Consider the following 20967-nt stretch of genomic DNA (forward strand, 5'->3'; position numbering starts at 1 on the left):
GGAAAACTGAAGCCAGAGGTGAAGTATCATTCCAGAACACGGCAGCATCTGAAAAGTGAACATGGCAGAAGCACTGGCTAAAATCTGCTCCCAAGGTGCTGCAAAGCCATGAGATGTTAAAAGGCATCCAGGTGAGACTTCACAATGCACAGAAAAAGACGGGTGGGGAATCAAGAATATCAGCAACCCCGGTATCAGCCAAGCTGAAGGTGTCACAACAGATGACACACAAAGCTTTTTTTCCCTGTGACCTAATCAAACACTTGATGAAACTTAGAAAATATTTTTCTTAATACTAGTACACAGCTTTTTGTGACAATCTTATCAACATCTTTTGCCTCAGTGGTTATCTGGAAAATTAGAAGGGGTTTACAGGCTTATTAGATTGTACAGAAGATAGTTCTGTCAATAAAAGAATAACAGCTGCTATCTTAGAGACAACAAGGTCCCATGAATAACCCGAATTGGCAGCTATGTATCTTTTTAACTACTCTTTTCATCGGCACTTGGGAAAGGTTATGTCAGTTGCTGCTTTCTGCAAAATTATGATTTCAAGAAAGCTCTTCCAGCACAGAACATTTGTTGAGCTCATAAATACAGTGCAGCCACTGAAGGCGTGAACTAAGTGTTATATTGCTGTACCGTCCGCCTGAGATAACAAGAAGGAATATCGCAGTAGTTGTCCGTGCTTCTCAAATGTGAAAGACATTAAAGACTAGCAATATTCATGAAAAGCCATATGTTAAATCCCACCAAAACAACGGGGGAGAGCAACGTCCCGGTCATCCTTCCTCGGCCGCCCGCTCATCGCTTCACTTCGCGGAGCGAGCGAACAACCGGTGTCGCAAGGAAGGGCTGGAGCGCCCGGGGCTGCACCGCGGCTCAGCCCTGACCCTCCGACAGCTGTTTGTCTCCGACACAGCTCCCTCGGGAAGCACCAGAGGGCAAAACGGTCACACAGACCTTCCTCCCCGAGAAGCCCGAGGCGGCTTCGCCCCGCAAACAGCAGCCGGACCCGGCGCCGGGGGCACCGCACCGCCCGGTCGGACCCGCACCCGCGGCCCCCACTCACTTCTGCCCAGCGCCTCCGCCTTCCACTCCGTCTCCTCCACTGCCCCGTAGCGCCTCATGGGTCTCTCGGCCTCCGCGCTGGCCGAGATGGATCTCCGCAGCTCCATGGCCGTGCGGGGCTCGGCGCTCGCTCGGTCCGTGCGCGGGGCTCGGCGCTCCCTGCGCGGAGCGGGGCCCGCGGGCGGGGGCGGGAGGGGCTCCGCGCACATGCTCAGTGTGCGGGGCTGGGCGGGGGAGCGGGGACACGGCACCGAGCGCCGTCACCCCGCACATGCTGCACCCCCGCCCCGCCCTCCTGCCCGCCCGGGGGCACACGCGACCCCCGCAGGGGCGCTGCCGTCGGCTCGGAGCCCACGGGGGGCTGGGTTTGACCGTGCCCATCCCCTGCCCTGCGGTGCGCGCTCCCGTTCCACAGCCAAACCGCTCGGAAAGGCGAGAGCTCGGAAATGCGCTCGCTGCCAGGGCACGGGAGGACTGTCCATCTTGTGGCCGGTGCAGCACTGAGCGCATCTTCTGGCCTGAGCCGCTGGCTTTCCTGAAAGTCCTGCACTGAATGGAATGACACTCATTCCAGCATCGCGTTGCTGAAAGCCAGAGGACAGCACTCAAACAAGTTATGGGGTTTTGTATTTCTCACAACCATTTGTATTTTTCATAACCATTTGTATTTTCCATAAGCATGCATCTTTGCTGCTTATACAGCCTGCTGGGATTAGAGGAGAAGGAAATGACTTTGCAGGAAGCACAAGTGTGGTGATAACTATTGTTGTTATTAATTTTTTTCTTTTATTGTAGAGAAGGTTTTATGGATAAAATCCCTGAACAGCATTTTACAGTTGGAAAGTACCTTTACCAGTGAGATCCCATTGCACTTTACTGTGAGTGCTATCATTTCTGACATAAAGACAATGATGCAGGAGTTAGGCAGGTTGGCCAGTGCCCCATGGCAAATCATGGGTTTAGCACTCTTTGTCTGATTTATAAAGAATCATGGAGTACTGGTAATGCTGAACACATACTGGGTGAACACTGGGAAAGCTTGTTTGTTTGTCACCTACCTCTGCCTGCAAACCTTTTCTTGTCCTTCAATCATCAACACTTCAGAAGTACTACCTCTGCATTCAGTGATGTACTTACTAATTGGACTGACACACTTCGATGCTATCGCATGAACAATTTTGTTTGGGGAGCGCTTCACATGTTGGAGGAGAGAAAACCACCACATTGCTTTTAAAATTGTAACTGAAAAATTCTCTGTTTTTCTTTCTGAGAATTGGAATTAGCTAGCAAAGTGGGTTGGACAACGTTTTAGGAGGTCTTCAGGTCTTTTTCTCTGTCAGCTGTGCTCCCCAGAGTTGTGCCATGGTTTGAGCACAAGACATGCTGGAACAGCTCTTGTCTGTGCAGTGCTCCATCCTCACTGGGTTTGGCCTTTAGAGACAGAGCCCAAACAGAGCTGTGAGTCAAGCAGAAAACTGGTGGCAGCACTGCACAGCTGATTTTGGGTGACAGCGCAGCTGCCTGCTGGGGTGGGCTGGACTGACTCACTGGCAGAAGTGTGGGAGGAATAGGAGTCCATCTGGGATCTGGATAAGAGTGGGACTAAGGGAAACAGGCTGATCAGGGAGAAGGGCCAATTTTTGGTGGATCTTAACTTCAATCCATCCTTTCAAGATTTTTAGGTTATTACAATCCAAGTGCATTGTTTAGAAGATGGAGGAATGATCCTAGAAAAGACTGAATATTTTAAGCTCTGTTTTTGTTAGTATGGGCGAAAAACACCCACTAGCTAGAAACTTGGATGAACAGAGTTTGCTTATGTAAAGCAAAGAATTTATAAGGTGATTTATTGTAATTAGGAAGTTATCACCTGCCCATTTTGAAAAGTCACAAAATCCAGTAAGGGTCCAGTTCTGCAAACTGCTACATGTAAGAGCAGGTATGTGGAAGCTGTCCTACTTTTCTTTTGCACAAAAGTTTTTGCCAGACTAGAGCCTCAGTATGTATCAATTATTTTGTTAATGTTGTAAGATTAGCATTTTTTGTGACTCTGCCCCTGGAGCATTGTTACTGCTGCATTTGCAAGTGGAATTAAATTTCTCCTCTACTGATGAGGTCCTTCAGTGCACCTCAGCAAAATAAATGCATTCCTTTACTCACAAAGGCTGGTTTTCTTCTGCTGAAAGCACTGTTAAGGAAGAAAATATAAAAATTCAGGTCTCTTCTCACTGCTCTCCCACAAGATTATGCCTGGTAGAAAAACAGAGGTGCACTTTGCTCTTGCAGTAATTTCCCCTGACGGTTTTAGTTCCCATTTCTCACTAAGTCCTGCCACCAGGAGCTATAGCTGGGTGGCAGCAGTTGGCAAATCCACTCTCCTGCCTCTTGCTCTTTGGCCTCCATCAGACATCACGGATGGCCCGTGGCAGACGAGACACTCTGTGTAACAACAGACACACTTTACTCAGCCTAAGTCCCTGTGGCAGCATGGCTTGTAAATCTGCTGAGGAACAACAGCCTTTGCTTTCCTGGAGCTTCTCAAGCATCTTAGATCTCTCAGCTTGAAGTTCTCAGAGCTCTCTTACCTTCAAGGGCACATCTAGTGTATCAAAAGCATTTTCTAAAGGTGCTAAGTGGGTCTGGGTTGGGCTGCAAGCGAAGATAAAAGTGAGGGTTGTTGTTCTTAATCACACAGGCTAATCTTTCTAGGCCAAAAATAACAATATTAAAATTCTGCCCAAGTTTTTAATTGATTTATCATTATAATCAAACCTTGCAACTTAGCTGATGAAACAAAATGAAATCAAGTGGATTATGCACAGTTATTCCACTTTGTAGGCATAAATGCCCAGATCCATATCTAGAAGGAACAGAAGGGGCACTGTGCTCATGTAAGTTCATAGTTTGCATAGCATAGGTTGTGGGACTTTCATGAATTTGTCTTGTAATGTTTTGTTAAACATGAAGTCTTATTTCAGAACATTTCTGTACTGGAGGAGTTGCCATAATCCCATAATTCAAGCTATCACCAAAAAAAAAAAAAAAAAATCAAGTCTGCATCATTCTAAGTATATATCTTAAATATTTATATTATCATTATTCCTAAAAGATCAGTATTAGACAAGAGTAAAACTAATTTGCTTTTCAAAGAGCCATAATTAAATATGATCTAATTAAAAAGAGGGGGATAACTAAAAGTTACAGGAAGATCCTTGATACAGAAAATGATTTCTTTCTGTAAGCTTCCACTCTCAATTTAGTGCTAGCATGAAAGAGTTCTCAGAAGCCTGGGCTCTGCCACTCTGCACTTGAAAGAGAATCTGCTGTACCACAACTGCAGAATGAGGGCCTGGACACATAAGCCAATGCATATCCTTATTATATTGCTCCCTTTTTTGTGAATCCTAGCTCATGTTCAATTACTGCCCTTTTTATACTCATTTATTTGGAATTACAGCCTATCCATATATCAATCATTTCTTTAAAAATATAAATTTTAGGACAAATAACTTCATAAGCAATTCACAATAGTTGCAGTAAAGTAACTGGGGTGTTGGTCCTTTTCCACAGCTACCCTACATCTCTATCAGATTAGAAAAGTGCATCTGTAGCCTAAAAGCAGAGAGCACTGCAGGCAAGCAGGGCATTCTAATGAGCTTGTTATAAGGCAAATGAGATGCCTTGAATTTAATGTCATGAGTCTGAGGTCTGACAGTGATACAAATGTTTGAGTGTTCATAAGTACTTCCACCCAAACACCTGTTAAATGGCATCTTATTCTGATTTTTTAATTTTAAAAATGTTTCCATGTGAAATATTGTATGCATGTGGTGCTGTTTTCTACGTGTCATCAACCATTTCATCAAACATGAACATAGAAAAAATTGGCTGTGTATTGAACTTACTGCATCTACAAAGCTGAATTTCTAATAGAGCTATGGAAGCAAAAGACAAACATTTAATGGCATATTTTATGCCATGGTTCACACGGTCTGGGTCAAACTATACTGAGGTACTGAGGTACTTTGTGTCCTAGAAACTTTTTCTAGGGGAATTTTCTTGTGTTTCTCAGTTAACTGGCAGCACTGGAGCTACAGTATCTGGCCACCTATCTCTTATCCAAATTTGGAGATGTATCGTTGTGAAGCTGAGTCTGATCCAGCAAATATTTAGATAACTCCAAGGAGGAGGAGTACTTAATCGCTTTTCTCTCTCAAATCAAGGTAGAGCCTTGCAGGACAGAGCTCCTGAGACACAGTCTGGGCTGGACACAGCTTCTTAAACATTTGGCCAGTTTAAAACACAGTTCAGGTAAAATTAAACTGATAAATCAATGGCTTCTGCTCAGCTGTGCCAAGTTTTTAAGTGTCTGTGTTTGACAATCTCTGTGCTTGAACTGAGCCTATGTGCAAACGTTCCTGAGAGGTGAGTAATAGAGACTACAAAAGCTGGCACAGTGCTTTCCACTTATTTAGATTTATCTCAGCTATTTTCAGTATAGAAGGCCAGAAAACACAGCACAAATTCAGGAGGTGCAGTAGCAGAAGAGACAGGGCATAAATGTCTGGTAAAAAGAATGGAAACAACCTGTACACTCCAATAGCTGTAGTTGTGACCATAACACAGATTTCAGATACATACTTCTCTAAACTCTTCTCCTTCCCATTTTATTTTTGTCTTAGTAAACTCTTTCTACATTCACTGTCCTTTAAAGGTACAAATTTTACAGAAAAGGTTGTTATAGCATCTGTCAGACACGTTACTAATACCATGGGAGTTAAGTCACCCATGTAAGAGTCTTATTTTTGGCATTTGGAGCCAAGTCGAGTGGTATGACTGGACTGACTGTTGTGCAGGTGAGTCACTGTGCAGGTGGCTTTTGCATCAGTGATGGGTGGCCATAGCTACCTAGAAAAATAGATGTTTGAGTTCAGAACATTGAGACGTTGAAATAAATTGGCCTGGGCCATTTTAGGAGACTTGTAAACACAGCAGACAATAAGTAATATTTCAGTGTGTATGTGGGCATGTCCATTTTGAAATAATAAATATAGTGTGTAGACTTTGCAAACACAGCAGCATACACCCCCAAGGACAGCTCTCTCAGGGCCTGAGCCTGAGAGCATTTCCCTTACTCCAAAATGTAAAGGTGACTTTCTGTAAGCTTCCATTTTACCTACACAAGTTTGCATCTTTCACGAAGAGCTCAAAACTGCTTACAAGCTGTGAGCCCCACAAAAAGGCTGTGTCAGTGTCTTGCTGATGCATGTTCCTGGGCAGTGTTCATGCTCCACTACCCTTGAATCCTAACAGGCATGTGGACCATTTCACTGCCTCCTCACTGGAGCTGGAAGCTATAATGTCACACTCCTGAATTCTTTATGACTTGAATTTCTCTCTATATTTGTACCTGTGTTCTAATGCTTTTTCAATTTTTCCCCCAAAACAGTAGGCAAAACACTGTATAGGTAATTGCCATAATGTATCAGGTGTAATTATGAACACATAATAATTCATTACTGTATGATGACCATTCTGAACTCAACATTGAACTAATGCAAAATCCTTCAGTGTCACTGGCTTGTCATGGCTACTCAGCTGCAGTTAACAGTCTTATTATATTTTGGATGTAAAAGTATGTGATGCATGAAATGGAAGCAGCTGAACACCCTCAGTAGATAAGTAAAGGTGGTTTTTACTTCACAGAGAGGTGTAAGCAATGGTAAGATAAAAATACTACAGGGGACCAGTATTTCAGAGGCAGATTTCTCCAGGCCAGCATAGAACAGGGGAAAGCAAATTAGAGGTGGAAAAAGAAATCATCAAAAGATTGTATTTTCTTTCCTGAATATTTATGCAACAAGAGGAAAGCTGCTTTCCTGACAAATCAAAGAAATAATAATGTGAGGGTTTATTCTTATGTATGCACACACTAAGTGCACATCTCACTTACAGAGAGATATTTACTTACATGCTGATTCCTGGTTAGAATGTTGTAATTTATTATACCCTGTAAAAGGACACACAATTCAGAATAAAGCTGACACTTCCTCCACAGATAAAGGATCTCATGTGGTGCAGAACTTTGTGTGCATGGTTTGTGAGTCCATATGGGCCAAACCCTGTGTTTATCACAGCCATCTGAGTGCTGATGCCTTTTACTTCTGTTGTAACTGGATAAAGTGCAGTAACAGACCTGGGGAACAGTTCTCATTCCCATTCAGCTCCCATTGTCCCTATATCTCTGGTGACTGAACTACCTACTAGGCTATATATCCATGCACCTCTTGGTGTCTCTTTGATTTTATCAGTCTTGATAGTATAAAATGGAAAAAGGTGACTGCACCAATATCCCATATTTAAGGTCTTCTCCTGGCAGAGGGAGCATTTGCACAGGTGTCCCACATGATATCACTTACAAAACCCACAGTGTGTGCACAGACTCTGACCTGCTGTCGCTTTTACCCTGTTGTTTTACAGCCTCACTTCACAACAGGCTTCCCCTGCAGACAGCGAACAAAACCACCCATTATTCAGTTTCTGAAGTTCTCTCAGGTACCCCCTGCTACAGCAGAGCTGTCCTTGACAGTGTCTGTTCAGATCATACTTCACACCTCATTAGGCTCTTCCAGTCCTGAGGCTTCTGTCAGCACAAAATGTGTAATTGATACTAGTGTTGCATAGAGGGGAATGATATAATTTCCTATATCCTTTGCACTGAAATCTGTTTTTCTATATGGATAGAAGGTGCAAGACTTTTGGCCACTACCACATTAAGTAATAAACTGCAAAAAAAAAAGGGAAGGCAGTGTGGATGGTGGATGATGTTGAAAAGTTTATGCAACAAATTATCTGTATTCTGTGTTCTTGTTTAAAATGGATTACAGTAACTTTGATCATTGTGGACTGGCAATTGCATGTGAATTCTCAGTGCAACTTTGAAATGAAGAGAGCACAGTCCTTGGCTGTTTGAGCACAGAAATATTAAGCAGAAATAGAAAAAATTTTATCTGAGACATACATGAAACAGTCACTGGGATTAATAGTGTTACTGCTCTACATTTAGAATTAGAAATTGCACAGCAAAAAAGGGTTCACAAACAAGCTCAAAGAATGATTTAGCATAGGGCTAACAGAGCTAAAGCTATTATAGTTTTTCCAAGGAATAAACAAAACCTTTGTTTACCACTATATGCATACAGAAGGCTTTGCCTGCTAAGCCTTTAAATCTTGTCAGAAAGGGAGTAACATCTTATTAGAATGTTAAGGCTAAATTGATTTAGATATATAATGAAATTTCATAAAAATACATAAATAATTTCTTAGAGATGCAGAAGATCCTCTGTTACTTGAAGTCCTTGGATATGTTTCTAAAAGATGGCAAGAGACTTGACATCACTGGTTTGATTCAGGAAGAACTCTTTGCTTTGCATTATGCAAGGATTCAGACTGAATGATCTTTTTTCTCCCCGTTGGCCATGAAGTCTATGAAACAGAATTTTTCAACTTGAAATGTTTCCATAAAGCTTCCTCCTCATTCTAAATATAAAAGAAGTTGCAGCAGGGAATGGAGGTGGTGTCTCTCTTCCAGTTGTGGAATACATTACTTCCTTCAGCCTCAAATCTTCTGAACCATTTCCTTCCCAAGAGTGTCCCACACAAACTACACTGAGTGAAGTCCCTCAGTAAGGACCCCATTGCTAACCTCTGTCCTCTTTAAAAGTTTTTTACATCTTTTTCCTGCCTGAATTCATCAGTTCCTTCTGCAAATATATTAATCATCTAAACATATAATTACATCATGATTTTACCTCTTTTTAATAAAAGAGAAATTAAGTCCACCAGCTTCAGCATAAGGCTTTGAAGATGGGAGTTTCTATTCTAAATTTGCTCAGAGGTGGCAGATGACACTGTATGTAACTCACCTTTAAAGGGAGTGAATATTCCCAGCTTATTTTATACTCTGCTGCTGTGTTAGGGCCTATGACTTCGAATTGAGCTTTTTGCTGCATGTGGTTCATGAAGATCCCACAAAAACTTTATATAAGATCTGGCTTATATCTGTTTATACACAGACTAGTTAAAGACAGACAGAGCCAAAGAAGAGCATTTAATGTTTATTAAGCCTTTGCAAAAACACAGACAATTTCAGTCAACTTGAAATTCATTACTTTAGTAAAATTCAAGTATTTCTTGCACATCTCACTGGATTGGCAGTAGCAGTAGAGGCAGCAGCACGAGCAGGAAGCATTGGCACTTACAGCAGAGAATTGGAAGGCTGAGGCTGCATAGATTTCAAAGGTTGTGCTATACAGAGAACTTAACACATCAGATATGGTAACAAACTGCAGGCAGTTTCACCTTTGCTGCAGTATGAAACTGGTTATTTTATGCTGTTACTGGGTGGTCGCTTCTGGTGTGAAAAAGACAGAGGCCTTCTGGTGAATTTTCCAAGTCTAGAAACATGTATTTAACATACTAGTAAGCACAGAAGGTTCATTTGCATAAAAGATTTGCAGTAGAAAAATACATTTTGAAATCCTCATTTTATCAAATCCAGACTCTACATCTCCACAGTCATCCAGAATTACATGAAGCTGGGACTGAGCCTGATATAAAAGTCTTCTCATCCCATTTGCTCTTAGAGAGGATCCACAACATAAAAATATTACGTGACTGCAGGCCTATAGGTACTGGCAGTGTGTTCCCTCCTTCCTGAGCACCCATGTGATGTATAATTCTCTTCATCCTCCTGGTTATGGGAATCTGCATGTTCAGCTGGCAGTAAGATCAGTGCAATTCCTTGAAATAGTCATAAAGCCTGTGTAACTGTTTTTGAAAGGGTGGCAGAGAGACATTAGGACAAGTCTCACCCATCTTCCCCCCCTCAAGAAATTACTGAATTACTAGAAGAAAACAAAAGTTTACATATGTATCAAATAGCATTGGACTAGATGACCTGGTCTGGGCATCCACAGGTTCTTTCCAACCTCAGCCATTCTGTTATTCTGTGAAATTAATCTTCTAAACCAAAAAAGTGCCAAGAAATAATGAAACCTCTAACAACCAAGGGATTAGGCCCTCAGACTAAACTGACAGGAAGAAAATCTTTAGAAGGTGCATTAATTTATGCACACTGAGAATTTGGTCCAACACAGCTTCATTGTTTTGCATTATGTGGGTCTAAAAAGTTTGTAAGACCAATCAGTGCTCATAATTAAAAGAAAAAAAAACAACATTTTTTTTTAATGTGAAAAGGGACTCGGGTTACTTAACTGTCAACAAGAGAAATGGAGGAAATGAAAGGATTTTGCAGGATCTAAAGTCTCCTGAAATATAAGAGCCACAGGCTTCCATTACATGAAAGGACTGTACTTCAAGTATATGGAGAGAAATCCTGAAGCCCACAGCCAGAGAAACTTGCAGACAAAGCAGGATTTAGCTCAAATTCCCAAGCAAAAAGCTGGCAGCACAAAAGCAAACAGCAATAAAGCACAGCTTGTATAAGCTCTTAAGCCATTTAAAATAAAAGATGGATCTTCCATTCATTAGTTCTGATGAAAAAGACATCAGAATTATACAGATCACGAGAACAGTTATAAAATCTTGATTTACCTGGAGATTAGGTTTTACCAGTTATACCCACAAAGCAGGATTTTTTGCTCCGAGTTTCAGAAGAACATCACACACTCCTTACAGCAAATCAACACCATTTCACTCTCTTTGTAATGTCATTATTTTCCAGTTCCCTTCTCCAAGTGAATTCTATTAAACACTTAAGGCATCAGCAGAAATGAAAATAAATAGCATCCATTAAAAAAAAGTTAAATACTTAATTAGCACACCTTAACCGAAACTTTTACCTCTTACTGAATAGAACAGATTTCAAAATACTAGTCTGACCCTAAAAATATCAAGAGAAAAAAACCCACTACTAAAATTGCTTCTTTATACTGAGGACTTTATATGCACAAGAACAATTTAACAGCTATAGCTGTCTGAAACATCTGTTCACTCATTTTTTAAAAAGACAGATAAAATGCTGTTAGCTCCTCTGTGGATTCCTGCTCCTACCGAGATGTCCAGCATCAGGACTGCTCAATTCACACCATGGGATTCATGCAGCAACGCCCAGCAGGGGAATCCAACTCACCAAATGTAAGCATCTACCATGAAGCTACTGACACAGCAGCCAGTTGTTGGAGCAAGACACAGACCCTTGAAGTGCCCAATTCCTCGTACAGAGCTCAAACTGATCAGCCAAATTGAAATGTCCAGATTACAGGTGTCAAAAGTCAAGTAAAATTAATTCCACCTTAAGCTTGCAGGCAGGTGTGCTCTTCCACATCTGCCTGTGCAGCTGAAGATGGAATTGCAGTGACTTTTCTATCCTGAGAGGTCTTCCACTTGTCTGCCAGCAAAACAGAGTGCAGAAGCAGCCCCCTGCCATCTACCCTTCTCCCACTGCTGCAGTCCTGTAGTCAAGGCCATATGGGTACTTTGCATCACTCTTGACCACAGGGTTATGGTAAACAAGTTGATTTTACTGAAATAGATGAGGCAGTGCTTGCATGATCCCTTTCCCTGTCTCAGCTAAGCAACACTGGGCTCCTACAGCAATATGTTGCTAATTGTTAGCAATATATTAAGTAGTACAGCTGCTGGCCAAAGGAATGTATATTTACAGCCTAAGCAGGCTTTGGGACACTGCTTAGACAAGCCTGAGGAATTCAAACCTTCCTCCAAGTTTATCATTATTGTAACAGAGGGTTGAGTCCTCTCTTTACAATCAAATGCATTAAATCAGATACTGTTTCAAGCTTACAATTTAGTAACTTCAAGGCATAAAATCCCACCCCAATATACCAAGGGCTCCTTTGCTGGCCTGATTTCAGCTTCCTGCAATCACAGAAATTTGCACAGTTCCTGTTCTGAGATACATAAGCACATTGAAAAAATACCCGTATCCAGACCTGATCCTCAAGCTGACAAAGCACATCTATAATTAATTTTCACCTTCTCCTAGTCTTCTATGTATGGTTACCCAGGGTCTTATATGAGTAGGAATGTTTAAAAGCCATTTGAGGAAGAAATGAAAGTTCCTTATATAAAGCTGGATTGTTTTGAGATGGATTCTGGCATTCACGTTACCTTCCTTCCTGTGCTCTTTCTCTTCAAAATCCTAATTATATCTTCAGTATAATGAAACAGTTGAGAAGAGTGGAGGAGTCAAGACTCCCACGTACTTCTATACTCCTATACTTTCAAAACTTCTATACTTTGACCCTTGGGGGGGGGGCAATGGAAGCAGTTGGTGGCACCCAGAACAAAAGCTCACTGCAGGGCTTAGTCAGGTTCCATCCTGTAGGAGCTGCTCATGACTGATGCTTCCCCCAAGGGTCAATATGCAGCATCCAGCCCAAAAGTTAGTTATCTCTGACCAAAGTCAGTTATCTTTATTCTCACAGTTAAGATAAAACAGGTAGAAATATAGTTCAGGTTTGTACATTCTATGAAATAATTCATTTGCTATATAAATATTCATGTAGAATAAAACAAGTTGACCCCATAGAAAAGTGGGCCCTACAAACACAGCACTTTCATTTTCACTCAATAAAACAGATCCGATGCCACTTTTTAGATATGGAATCCATTAAATTCTGTTCTGCAAAAGCAACCTTGCATTGATAACAATTGTCAAGTCCGACAACTGATGATTTAATGTTCTATTCCCCTTTTTCTAGCAATTACAAGTTGCTTGAAAATTAAATTACAGTTAATATTTCTCCCCAGTGAGGCAGTCTGACATGATGTGCAAATGCTTACATTGCCCTGCAAGTCAGTTGTTCCCAGATGAGATGGGATGACAGCGTGAAAATAATTAAATGTCAATATACAACTGGCCTCTTTTATGAAAAATAAACAGGCACAAAGACAAACTGTTCCACTGCTTATACTAACCACCAAATGTTGAGATAACTGTTTATTTTAAACACAGCAGTGAGGCTGCACTGTGATTTACCGACTTCCATAAACCCAGTTCAGCAATTTAGAATGTGTTCAGAATTAAAGTTCTTTTTTCTCTGATGGTTCTTCATCTGCATTGACCTTCTCTCCTTGGAGCCACATAAATGCTGACTTTGCTGTGCCATCTCCACTCTGTTGGGAAAAGCAAATGAAGGAAGCCCAGACAAAGCCACAGAGCCCAGTGTAAGCTGTTCTCAGGTGAACAGGGACCAAAATGAAGTTTGAGAGCTGTGTTGGAAGGAGAGAGAGCTCAGTTAGTGCCCCAGGCATCGTTAGGTCCTGCACCTACACACCCCACAACTCCACTGATTTCTCCCGGGGTCAGATACACTGTGGCTGCGAGGGATTGGGTTTTAGAGAAAGGCCACGGAGTCACCTTGAGAACTCACCTGCACAAAAGGCCAGTACATCAGTCCTGTCTGAAATGAAAATGAATAATTTGTTATTCTTACGGATTTCAACCGCAACGACTCATTTTTTCTTACCACATTTAGTGATGACTGACACGTATTTGAGGAAAGTTAATAAAAGCTGTTTAATTGCAAATGAAGTTGCTTAACTCAAGGTTGCCATATTAAATTTCTAATCATCTTCATGAGCCTCTATGCTGTGAGTTTTTCAAACACATTATTCTAACTCATTTTAAATACAAAACTCTAAGCACAGTTAAGTCTTCACAGTCAGCTGACACCAGACACAATATGCACATTTACCAGATGGGTGAACAAATGTTTAAATGTGTGAACATTTGTTTCAGCCATTAATGAAAAATACCACTGAACACTATTTATTTCACACTTGCAATGCTCCTTCCACTTACTCATATATGTAAGGCATATTTAGAAAAATCAATGGATAATTTACTCACAGAACATCAGGTCAATAGAAACCTTATGTTTTGATAGGATATAGTGGGCACTGCTTTTAGAATCATCCTCCAGAGGAATAAAAATAATCCTTTTCTATCCTACCTATATAGTTCCAGAATATGAAGATAAATTCACATCGCATCACATTTTCTCCTTCTATTACATTTTTTCTTGCTGATCTCTCAATTAATTCCTCTTGCATCTGAGAAATCTTTAACATTCTTAGCTTGCTCAGCTCTGAGGTAGCACAGAGAATTTTTTCTTGTGTATGCAGAAATGCAAATCAAAGCCAGCTGCTCATAACAAAGTCTTCTTAAAACAAGGGGTTGTGCTTCTGAAAGTGATTATCACTGAAAAGTACAGGCTAAAAATGATTCCTAAAGATGTCTCTATAACTAATGATTTAACAGGTGTGCATGTAAGTGTTGTCAATACTATTCCTAACTAAACACTGGTGTGGGGGTTCTTCTTAAGACCAAAGGTAGTACAACCTGAACTGGTGTTGTATTGCAGGGCTGTCATTCAAACAGAGCTGGGTGCAAGGGTTATGTATATAAACACTGGACATTGTTTAAATGCCATAATTTCACCCATCTGGCAGCAGTGCCTGCTCCAGACTGCCCTTACTTCACATGACTGCTGGTACTTAAACTTTCTACACTTAATCAAATAGTGGAGTGAGAGAAAGGAGGAAAAAACAGTGTGGGAGGAAGGAATATTTTAAATATTTTATCCATTTTTTTTCCCTTAGCTGTGAGATAAGCAAATTACTTGCCTCACCTTATACGTATTCCAAAATTTCTTTTTACAGTCTGAAAAGATGTCCTCTTTCCTCTGAAGGATGCTCATACCTAGTGGCAAAATATTTACAACAATCAGAAATAATGCAAAACCGAAATGTTCATTTTTTTCAATGACACACTAAACCCTCCTCATAATATATTACAATAGCTTTGAAAGAAAAGGTGGTACCATTACAAAGAAAAACATTCTGGTTAGCTGATAGTGCTACCTTGTAACTCCTCACTTATTGACTTGACTGTCACCACAGATCAGCTGGGATATACTGTAGCATATCTGTTCCTCTGCCCCATCATGCACCAGTGATATGGTGGTGGAACAGAGAGAATGAAAGTACCTTTCACACTCATAAGAGAGAGAATAAGGCATTGTGCACATTGTTGAATTGCCAGAAGTGGCTGAGACCCCGGAAGGAGTTCAGGTGCCTACAGACCAGCTGAAGTCAGCAGAAAAGGGTACCTAAAGGTACTCTAGTTGGTCCAAACTCCTCTTGGTTCTAGGAAAGCACAAACTCACAACAGGCTCCCATCGTTACACCCAGCACCAACAAAAAAGCAATATGACTTGAAATGACATAGTAGATACATACAAACCAGAAATAAATCAACTGAGTGAATTCCCATTACATGAAATACTGTTTAAAGGGTCTATTATTTTGAACTCTTTAACTGATACCTCATACAAAGGGAATCTTCAGATATCAAATTAAGACTACATCCTTCTAAAAGGTGTAGCAGCTCTTCAGAGACCACCCACCTCAACTGGAAGTTGTGACCTATATTCAGAAAAGGTATTAGACAACATGCTTTCAACAAGTCAGTCCAAAATCAAAAGGTACACATTCGTGCATAAGCAGAGACCTAAAGCTGCTTAGTCCAACTGAGGGATCCCTTTAGGTATTTGCATGCCATGGGGTTATCAGTATCTCTCAATGGATCCATTATTTTACTGCTACCTGAGTTAGGGATTTTTATCATCCTTTTTGTGATCCTTCAGATCCTTCTGGCCCTTGGGGAATTCTCTGCTTAGGTTCTGACACAGACAGATAAGATTTTGAGAGTAAGGATCTGGCGTTTGACTTCTTTCTTTGCTTCATTTCTCTTCACTCACAAACTGAATGATTTCCCTGATGGGGTCATAGAATGCAGATCTCCCAATACCAGACAAAATGAGGGCCTATCTTGCTCTTCTTCCACATGAAGTCAAATGAGAGCATTTAATTACACTAGTCTCACCTCTTTTCTTATTCCCTCATGTTTATTTTTGGAATTGATACTAGTCTTCTTTAAAGCCTCTTCTTACTTGTTAGCTTTTGAGATACACAGCATCAGTAGCATGCTGTATTTCTATATACTCTCACAGCAGAAGCTGGTACAGTTTATTTGCTGAACTATAGTATTTCCTGACATTTACAGCTGTGTTTTGGAAATGAGTTGGAGATGTTTTGGAAATAATGTCGAGAACATAGCAGAGCAGAGCAATTCAAGCAGGCACGGGTGGTACAACTGTCGCTAGTTAAAAGCTACAGGCCCAACCGAGCCCGTGGCAGGACTCCCCTTCGGCCCAGCACCGCCTCATCTAAAGCTCTGAAGTACCACGGGCGGCTCAGCATCCTCGGGTCCCCAACCGCGTCCCCAGCTCCGAGCGCATCCATCCCCGCCCAGGGACCGCGCACCCCGCACCGGCCTCCGGGGGCCGCGGGAGAGGGGCACCCAACCCCGCCCTCCTACTGGGGTGCAAAGCCCCGCTCCCCAGGACGATCCCGCGGGGTTCTGCGATGGACACCCCCGGCACGGCCGCACTCACCCGTGTAGAAGGCGAGCACGGCGACGGGCGCTCCCAGGAGCTGGTCGCAGAGCACCTTGCCGAGCACGGCGGGCGGGCGGCGGCCGGGCAGCGCCCGCTCCAGCGCCCGCAGCCACACGTAGCTGAAGTTGCCGTGGAAGGCGAGGGCCACCAGCGCCACTCGCCGCGTCTGCGCCCAGTCGGGCGGGTGTCCCCCCCGCCGCCGCAGCAGCTGCTGAGCCGCGTCCCCCGCCGCGAACAGCCCCCCGTAGAGCAGCACGTTGCAGAGCCAGGGGAAGCGCCGCACCCCGCGGAGCAGCGCCCCGGCCATCGCCCGCCGCCTCTTCCGCCTCTTCTTCTTCCTCCTCCTCCTCCTCCTCCTTCTCCTCCTCCTTCTCCTCCTCACGGGCCCGCCCGCCGCCGCCCCGGCCCCGCCGCCGCCCTCGCCATCCCCGCGGCGTTCCCCGCTCGGGGATCCTCCCCTGACAGGGAGGGCCGGCTCCCGACGGCCACGCTGGGCTCCTGTGGGTGATCACCCGCTGGTCACTGGGTTCGTGGGCTTGTTTCTCAAGTGACCATACACTCACTCCCAAGATGTAGGTTACTGTGTTTCCTGGGCTTTGGTCGAAGTAGCACCATGGAGTCACTGTGCAGTATTGCTGCAACCCACAGAATCGATTAGGTTGGAAAACAACTCTGAGATCATCGAGTCCAACCTTTGACCCAACACCACCTCGTCTACTAGACCATAGGACTAAGTGCCATATCCAGTCTCCTCCTAAATACCTCCAGGGATGGTGACTCCACCACCTCCCTGGGCAGCCCATTCCAATGTCTGATCACTCTCTCTGTAAAGAACTTCTTCCAAATGACCAACCCAAACCTTTCCTGGTGCAGCTTAAGACTGTGCCCTCTTGTCCTACTGCTGTTTGCCTGGGAGAAGAGACCGATACCAATCTCGCTACAACCTCCCATTGACAGACAAGTGTAAACTAGGCACTGTTTGCTTATTTTTTAATTATCTCCTTGCTGCTTGGTTACATGAGTAGGTTATGGCTTTTTTTCTTTTCAATTTTGCTGGTGTCTTTGCACTTTGGTTTCTGCTACCCTGCTGAGCAGGGCCCATACACACCTGCTGAGCAGCAGCAGCAGCCCATAGGGTTCCTCCACTTCGCCCTCTGCTCCTGAGACAAACTGAGGACAAAGTCAGAAGTGATGTTTGGTTATTGAAGAGACTTGTGTACACAGCTCTGTGCACACAGAACCACAAAGCGGATCTGAAATCCATGTAAAAGAGCTGACACCGAGAGTGGCTCCAGTCCTGCAAGGCAGCCTTTGGCCACAGAAAACGAGGAGCGCAGCCGGGAGTTTCCCCTCGGTCCTGGCCATGGGCTCAGACTTGACCAAGGGAACCATCTCGAGGCTGGAGGCGGTAGTTCGCTCTGTGAACTGGAGCAATGCGATTGAAACTATCACGAAATCTCCCATGGATGACTATAAATAGGCGTGGACGGTCTGTAGGTTGAAATACCTTTCAGTGACAGTGCTGAGCGCGCTGCCCAGCGCTCGGCGGACACCCCGTGCCAGGGCCCACGAACTGCCCCTTCCAGCTCCTCATCCCGGTACATCCCTCCGGGAAACAACACCAACACCACCTGCAAGCGGTGCTACTGAATAATATCAACGGCGCTAAAGAGAAGAGGGATATGCCCAGAAATTAACTCCAGCTTGGAAGATCAGAGATAAAGCCCAGTAAAACCCCCGGTTTGTGGTTCCGGGGGCTGCCCGTGACAGAACCCGCCGGCAGGTGCGCGCTCTCCGCCGGGCTGTGCAGCGTTCCCGCAAAGGAAAGATCTGGTGCCACCGCAGGCGACAGCGGGGTGACAGCGGAGAGGTTCACGAAGGCTGGAGCCCCGGAGAGCCCTCCCGGGGTCCGGGCGGCCACGACCCAGCGCGGCGGGGACTCGAACCCGCGGCACAACGCTCCCGGCCCAGCCCCGCTACCCGGCCGAGGCCACGGCCGCGCGCGCCGCGCTCCCTGCGCATGCGCCACCACCTGTCACCTCCCCGGGACTGTTCCACCAGGCGGCGCGGGGGGGGGAGTGGCCGCGCTCTCCCCGGTCCCCTCGCGCCGCGCTCAGCGTGGCCGCCCCTCTGTGCCCCCCTCTCCCGCGGGGCGCGGTGGTGCGCGCGGCGGGGGGCGGTGCCCGGGCGCAGGTGAGCGCGCGAGCGCGGCCCGCCCCGCGCGGCCCCGTCAGCGCTGCCAGCGTGGAGCGGCCGCGCCGGGCCGGGGCGGCCCCGCCGACATGGACGGGCCGCTGGAGAAGGTCTGAGCGCGGGGACGGGACGGGACGGGACTGCGGTGGGGCCGCAGCCGCGGGGAGGGATCTGGGGCTCGGTGCTGCCCCGGTGCTAAGGCGGCTTCGCCTCCCAGAGCCCCCCCCGGGTGTGCCGCCCCCCTCCCCCCCCAGCCGCGGGTGTGACCAGCATCCGTGTCCCGGATCGGGAACTCGGGATAACTACCAGGAAATGCTTTGGGAGCGGGGTTTGTGTTTTCTTAAAAAAAAAAAAAAAAAATGGAGCTTATTTCCTGGCGGGGCGAGCCTTCAGCAGGACAGGAGGGGAAATGTTATTAAAGAAAATATTATTTGACTGGGGTTTTTTTTTGTCCATTTTATACGGAGGTGTTTGCTGCCCTGTGTTTGCTCTGCTGCCCAGTGCACTGTGCAAACATTGGCGGTGTAACACCGTGGCTGAGGGACAGAGCCCGTTCTGCCCCTGTCGCGGTGAGTCCGTGGGTGCCCCACGCCTGCGGGACACCCGCCCTCGAGGGGCTCCTGCCGCTTGTCCCCCTGCGTGAGGGCTGCGGGCATTTAGAATAATCAATATTTTGGGTGCTCAGGGGTTGGTACTGCACACACGCCCCTCCTTGCATCATCGGCTGTACGTTTGGTTTCATGGGATCCTTGGGATGGCCCAGAGAAGTTTGAATGGGATGTGCTCCGGTAAAATGGATGGTTAGGAAATCCAGGAAGCGCCTTCCTCATGTGGCTAAAGGGTTGGTAGCAAAAAAATTCGATATGCTGTATTCCACGTGAAGAATATGGTGTTATAGAGTATTTGGTGGTCTTTAAAAGCTTAAGTTCTTTACTAGTGCTGACAAAAGTTACAGTGATTGTTCCTTATTCTGAAAGGTTTTAGTTATGAAGTAAAACTTAATTGAAATAGTAGCTTAGAGTATGGTCTGTCAAATGGACTCAAAGAGAGTTAATGCAGTTGTTTAGAGAAGGTTCATTAGTACATGTCAGGGGTAGTACTGACAAGTTCTTAGAAATTTGCTTGACTAGTTCATCATAAGAAGCAATAAAACCACTGTGTAAGAATGAAATACCTGCAGAAAGTCCATGTTTTGATTATTTGTATTCTTGATGTAAGGAATAGTCTGTAATGGTGAGGGCCCTACAAAAATTTACATGTCTGTTTTCTCAATATATGCAGAGATGTGTATAAAGAGTTACTATTTTTTTACTTCCTCTCTTTATTGTGATAAAAGTTGTATTCCTCTGTATAATAACATGCCACAATAAGATTATGGTCTTGGAGCCACTTGGCAGTTAGTGCCCTCCTGGAATAGTCTGGTTAAGATTGTGGTAAATCTGTACAATTTGCATTTTTTCTAGTCTTGAATATGAGATGTCATGATGAGTCTTCTCCCTAAATAAATAAATTTCAAATTAATCCAAGCTGGGATACATTTATCTTCAGAGAATGTGTGTCCACTTATCTTGTGCTTATTTAAGCATTATCATAACAGAACAGAGACTCTCTTTTATTTGAACCGTGTATTGTCTCCTCCTCATGTTTTTATACATGCAGGTTATTGGGATGCCAGTGAGAAATACTTTTTAACTTGTATTCGAATTTGTCACAACTTTGTATTTTTCCTGACCATCTTGGTACAATCACCTAATTATCTGTAATGCAGTGGCATTGAGTGACTGCAGTCATTAGGTTCTTGCAAATGGAAAAAGACTTTTTTTAGCAGATGAGAAACTTCCTGAGAATTGAAGATGTTGCACAACAGGACTGCAAGGAAAACCATTGCAGAATTTGACACACAGGTGTGCACACCAAGTCTCATAGTTTGATTTTGAAAATTAACTTTGTTTTATCACACATTTTTTTTGTGGTTTTTTTTTTTTAATGTATTAATTGTGTGTCATAAGTGGTATAACTCCAATTCATTTTATCTGAAATCCAGAAATCTCTTTTGAGGTGAACTTCAAATTAAATTCTTCTGGAAGGCTGTGTTAAATCATAACTTTGGCTAACAGAGCTATGCTTTTTAAAATATTTTTTTATACACATGTGTATTTTTTTATTTTGATTTTTCCTCCATTTATATTTTGGTATA

The 20967-nt window shown here is 44.0% G+C and overlaps 3 protein-coding genes across 4 annotated transcripts in view; 1 reads left to right on the forward strand and 2 right to left on the reverse strand.

Annotated features, from left to right (window-relative positions):
* The window catches only part of CUNH16orf45 (chromosome unknown C16orf45 homolog), a 50389-nt gene extending 49130 nt beyond the window's left edge, over positions 1-1259 (reverse strand). Inside the window, exon 1 of the mRNA XM_027654860.1 lies at positions 1073-1259. Within this exon, the coding sequence (XP_027510661.1) occupies positions 1073-1178 (106 nt within the window). The 5' untranslated portion in view covers positions 1179-1259. The remainder of the gene's footprint in view (positions 1-1072) is intronic.
* Positions 1260-9173: 7914 nt separating this feature from the next.
* On the reverse strand, positions 9174-17305 carry MPV17L (MPV17 mitochondrial inner membrane protein like). Its single transcript, XM_027655015.1, has 4 exons — positions 16575-17305; positions 14748-14818; positions 13488-13517; positions 9174-13326 (listed from the first exon to the last, which is right to left on the reverse strand). Exons 1-4 carry the CDS (start codon positions 16882-16884, stop codon positions 13138-13140), a joined length of 600 nt encoding a protein of 199 aa, XP_027510816.1. The 5' UTR covers positions 16885-17305; the 3' UTR covers positions 9174-13137.
* Positions 17306-18805: 1500 nt separating this feature from the next.
* The window catches only part of PDXDC1 (pyridoxal dependent decarboxylase domain containing 1), a 28484-nt gene continuing 26322 nt past the window's right edge, over positions 18806-20967 (forward strand). Inside the window, exon 1 of one of the 2 annotated variants that reach the window (XM_027654895.1) lies at positions 18806-18880. In XM_027654895.1, coding sequence (XP_027510696.1) covers positions 18860-18880 — 21 coding nt within the window. In that variant the 5' untranslated portion in view covers positions 18806-18859. Of the gene's footprint in view, positions 18881-19232; positions 19340-20967 lie in introns of those variants that run through there. The other variant, XM_027654896.1, reaches the window with a different exon arrangement.

This window comes from Corapipo altera, unplaced genomic scaffold (assembly GCF_003945725.1).
Source record: "Corapipo altera isolate COAL_440 unplaced genomic scaffold, ASM394572v1 98, whole genome shotgun sequence".
Classification (NCBI taxonomy): domain Eukaryota; kingdom Metazoa; phylum Chordata; class Aves; order Passeriformes; family Pipridae; genus Corapipo; species Corapipo altera.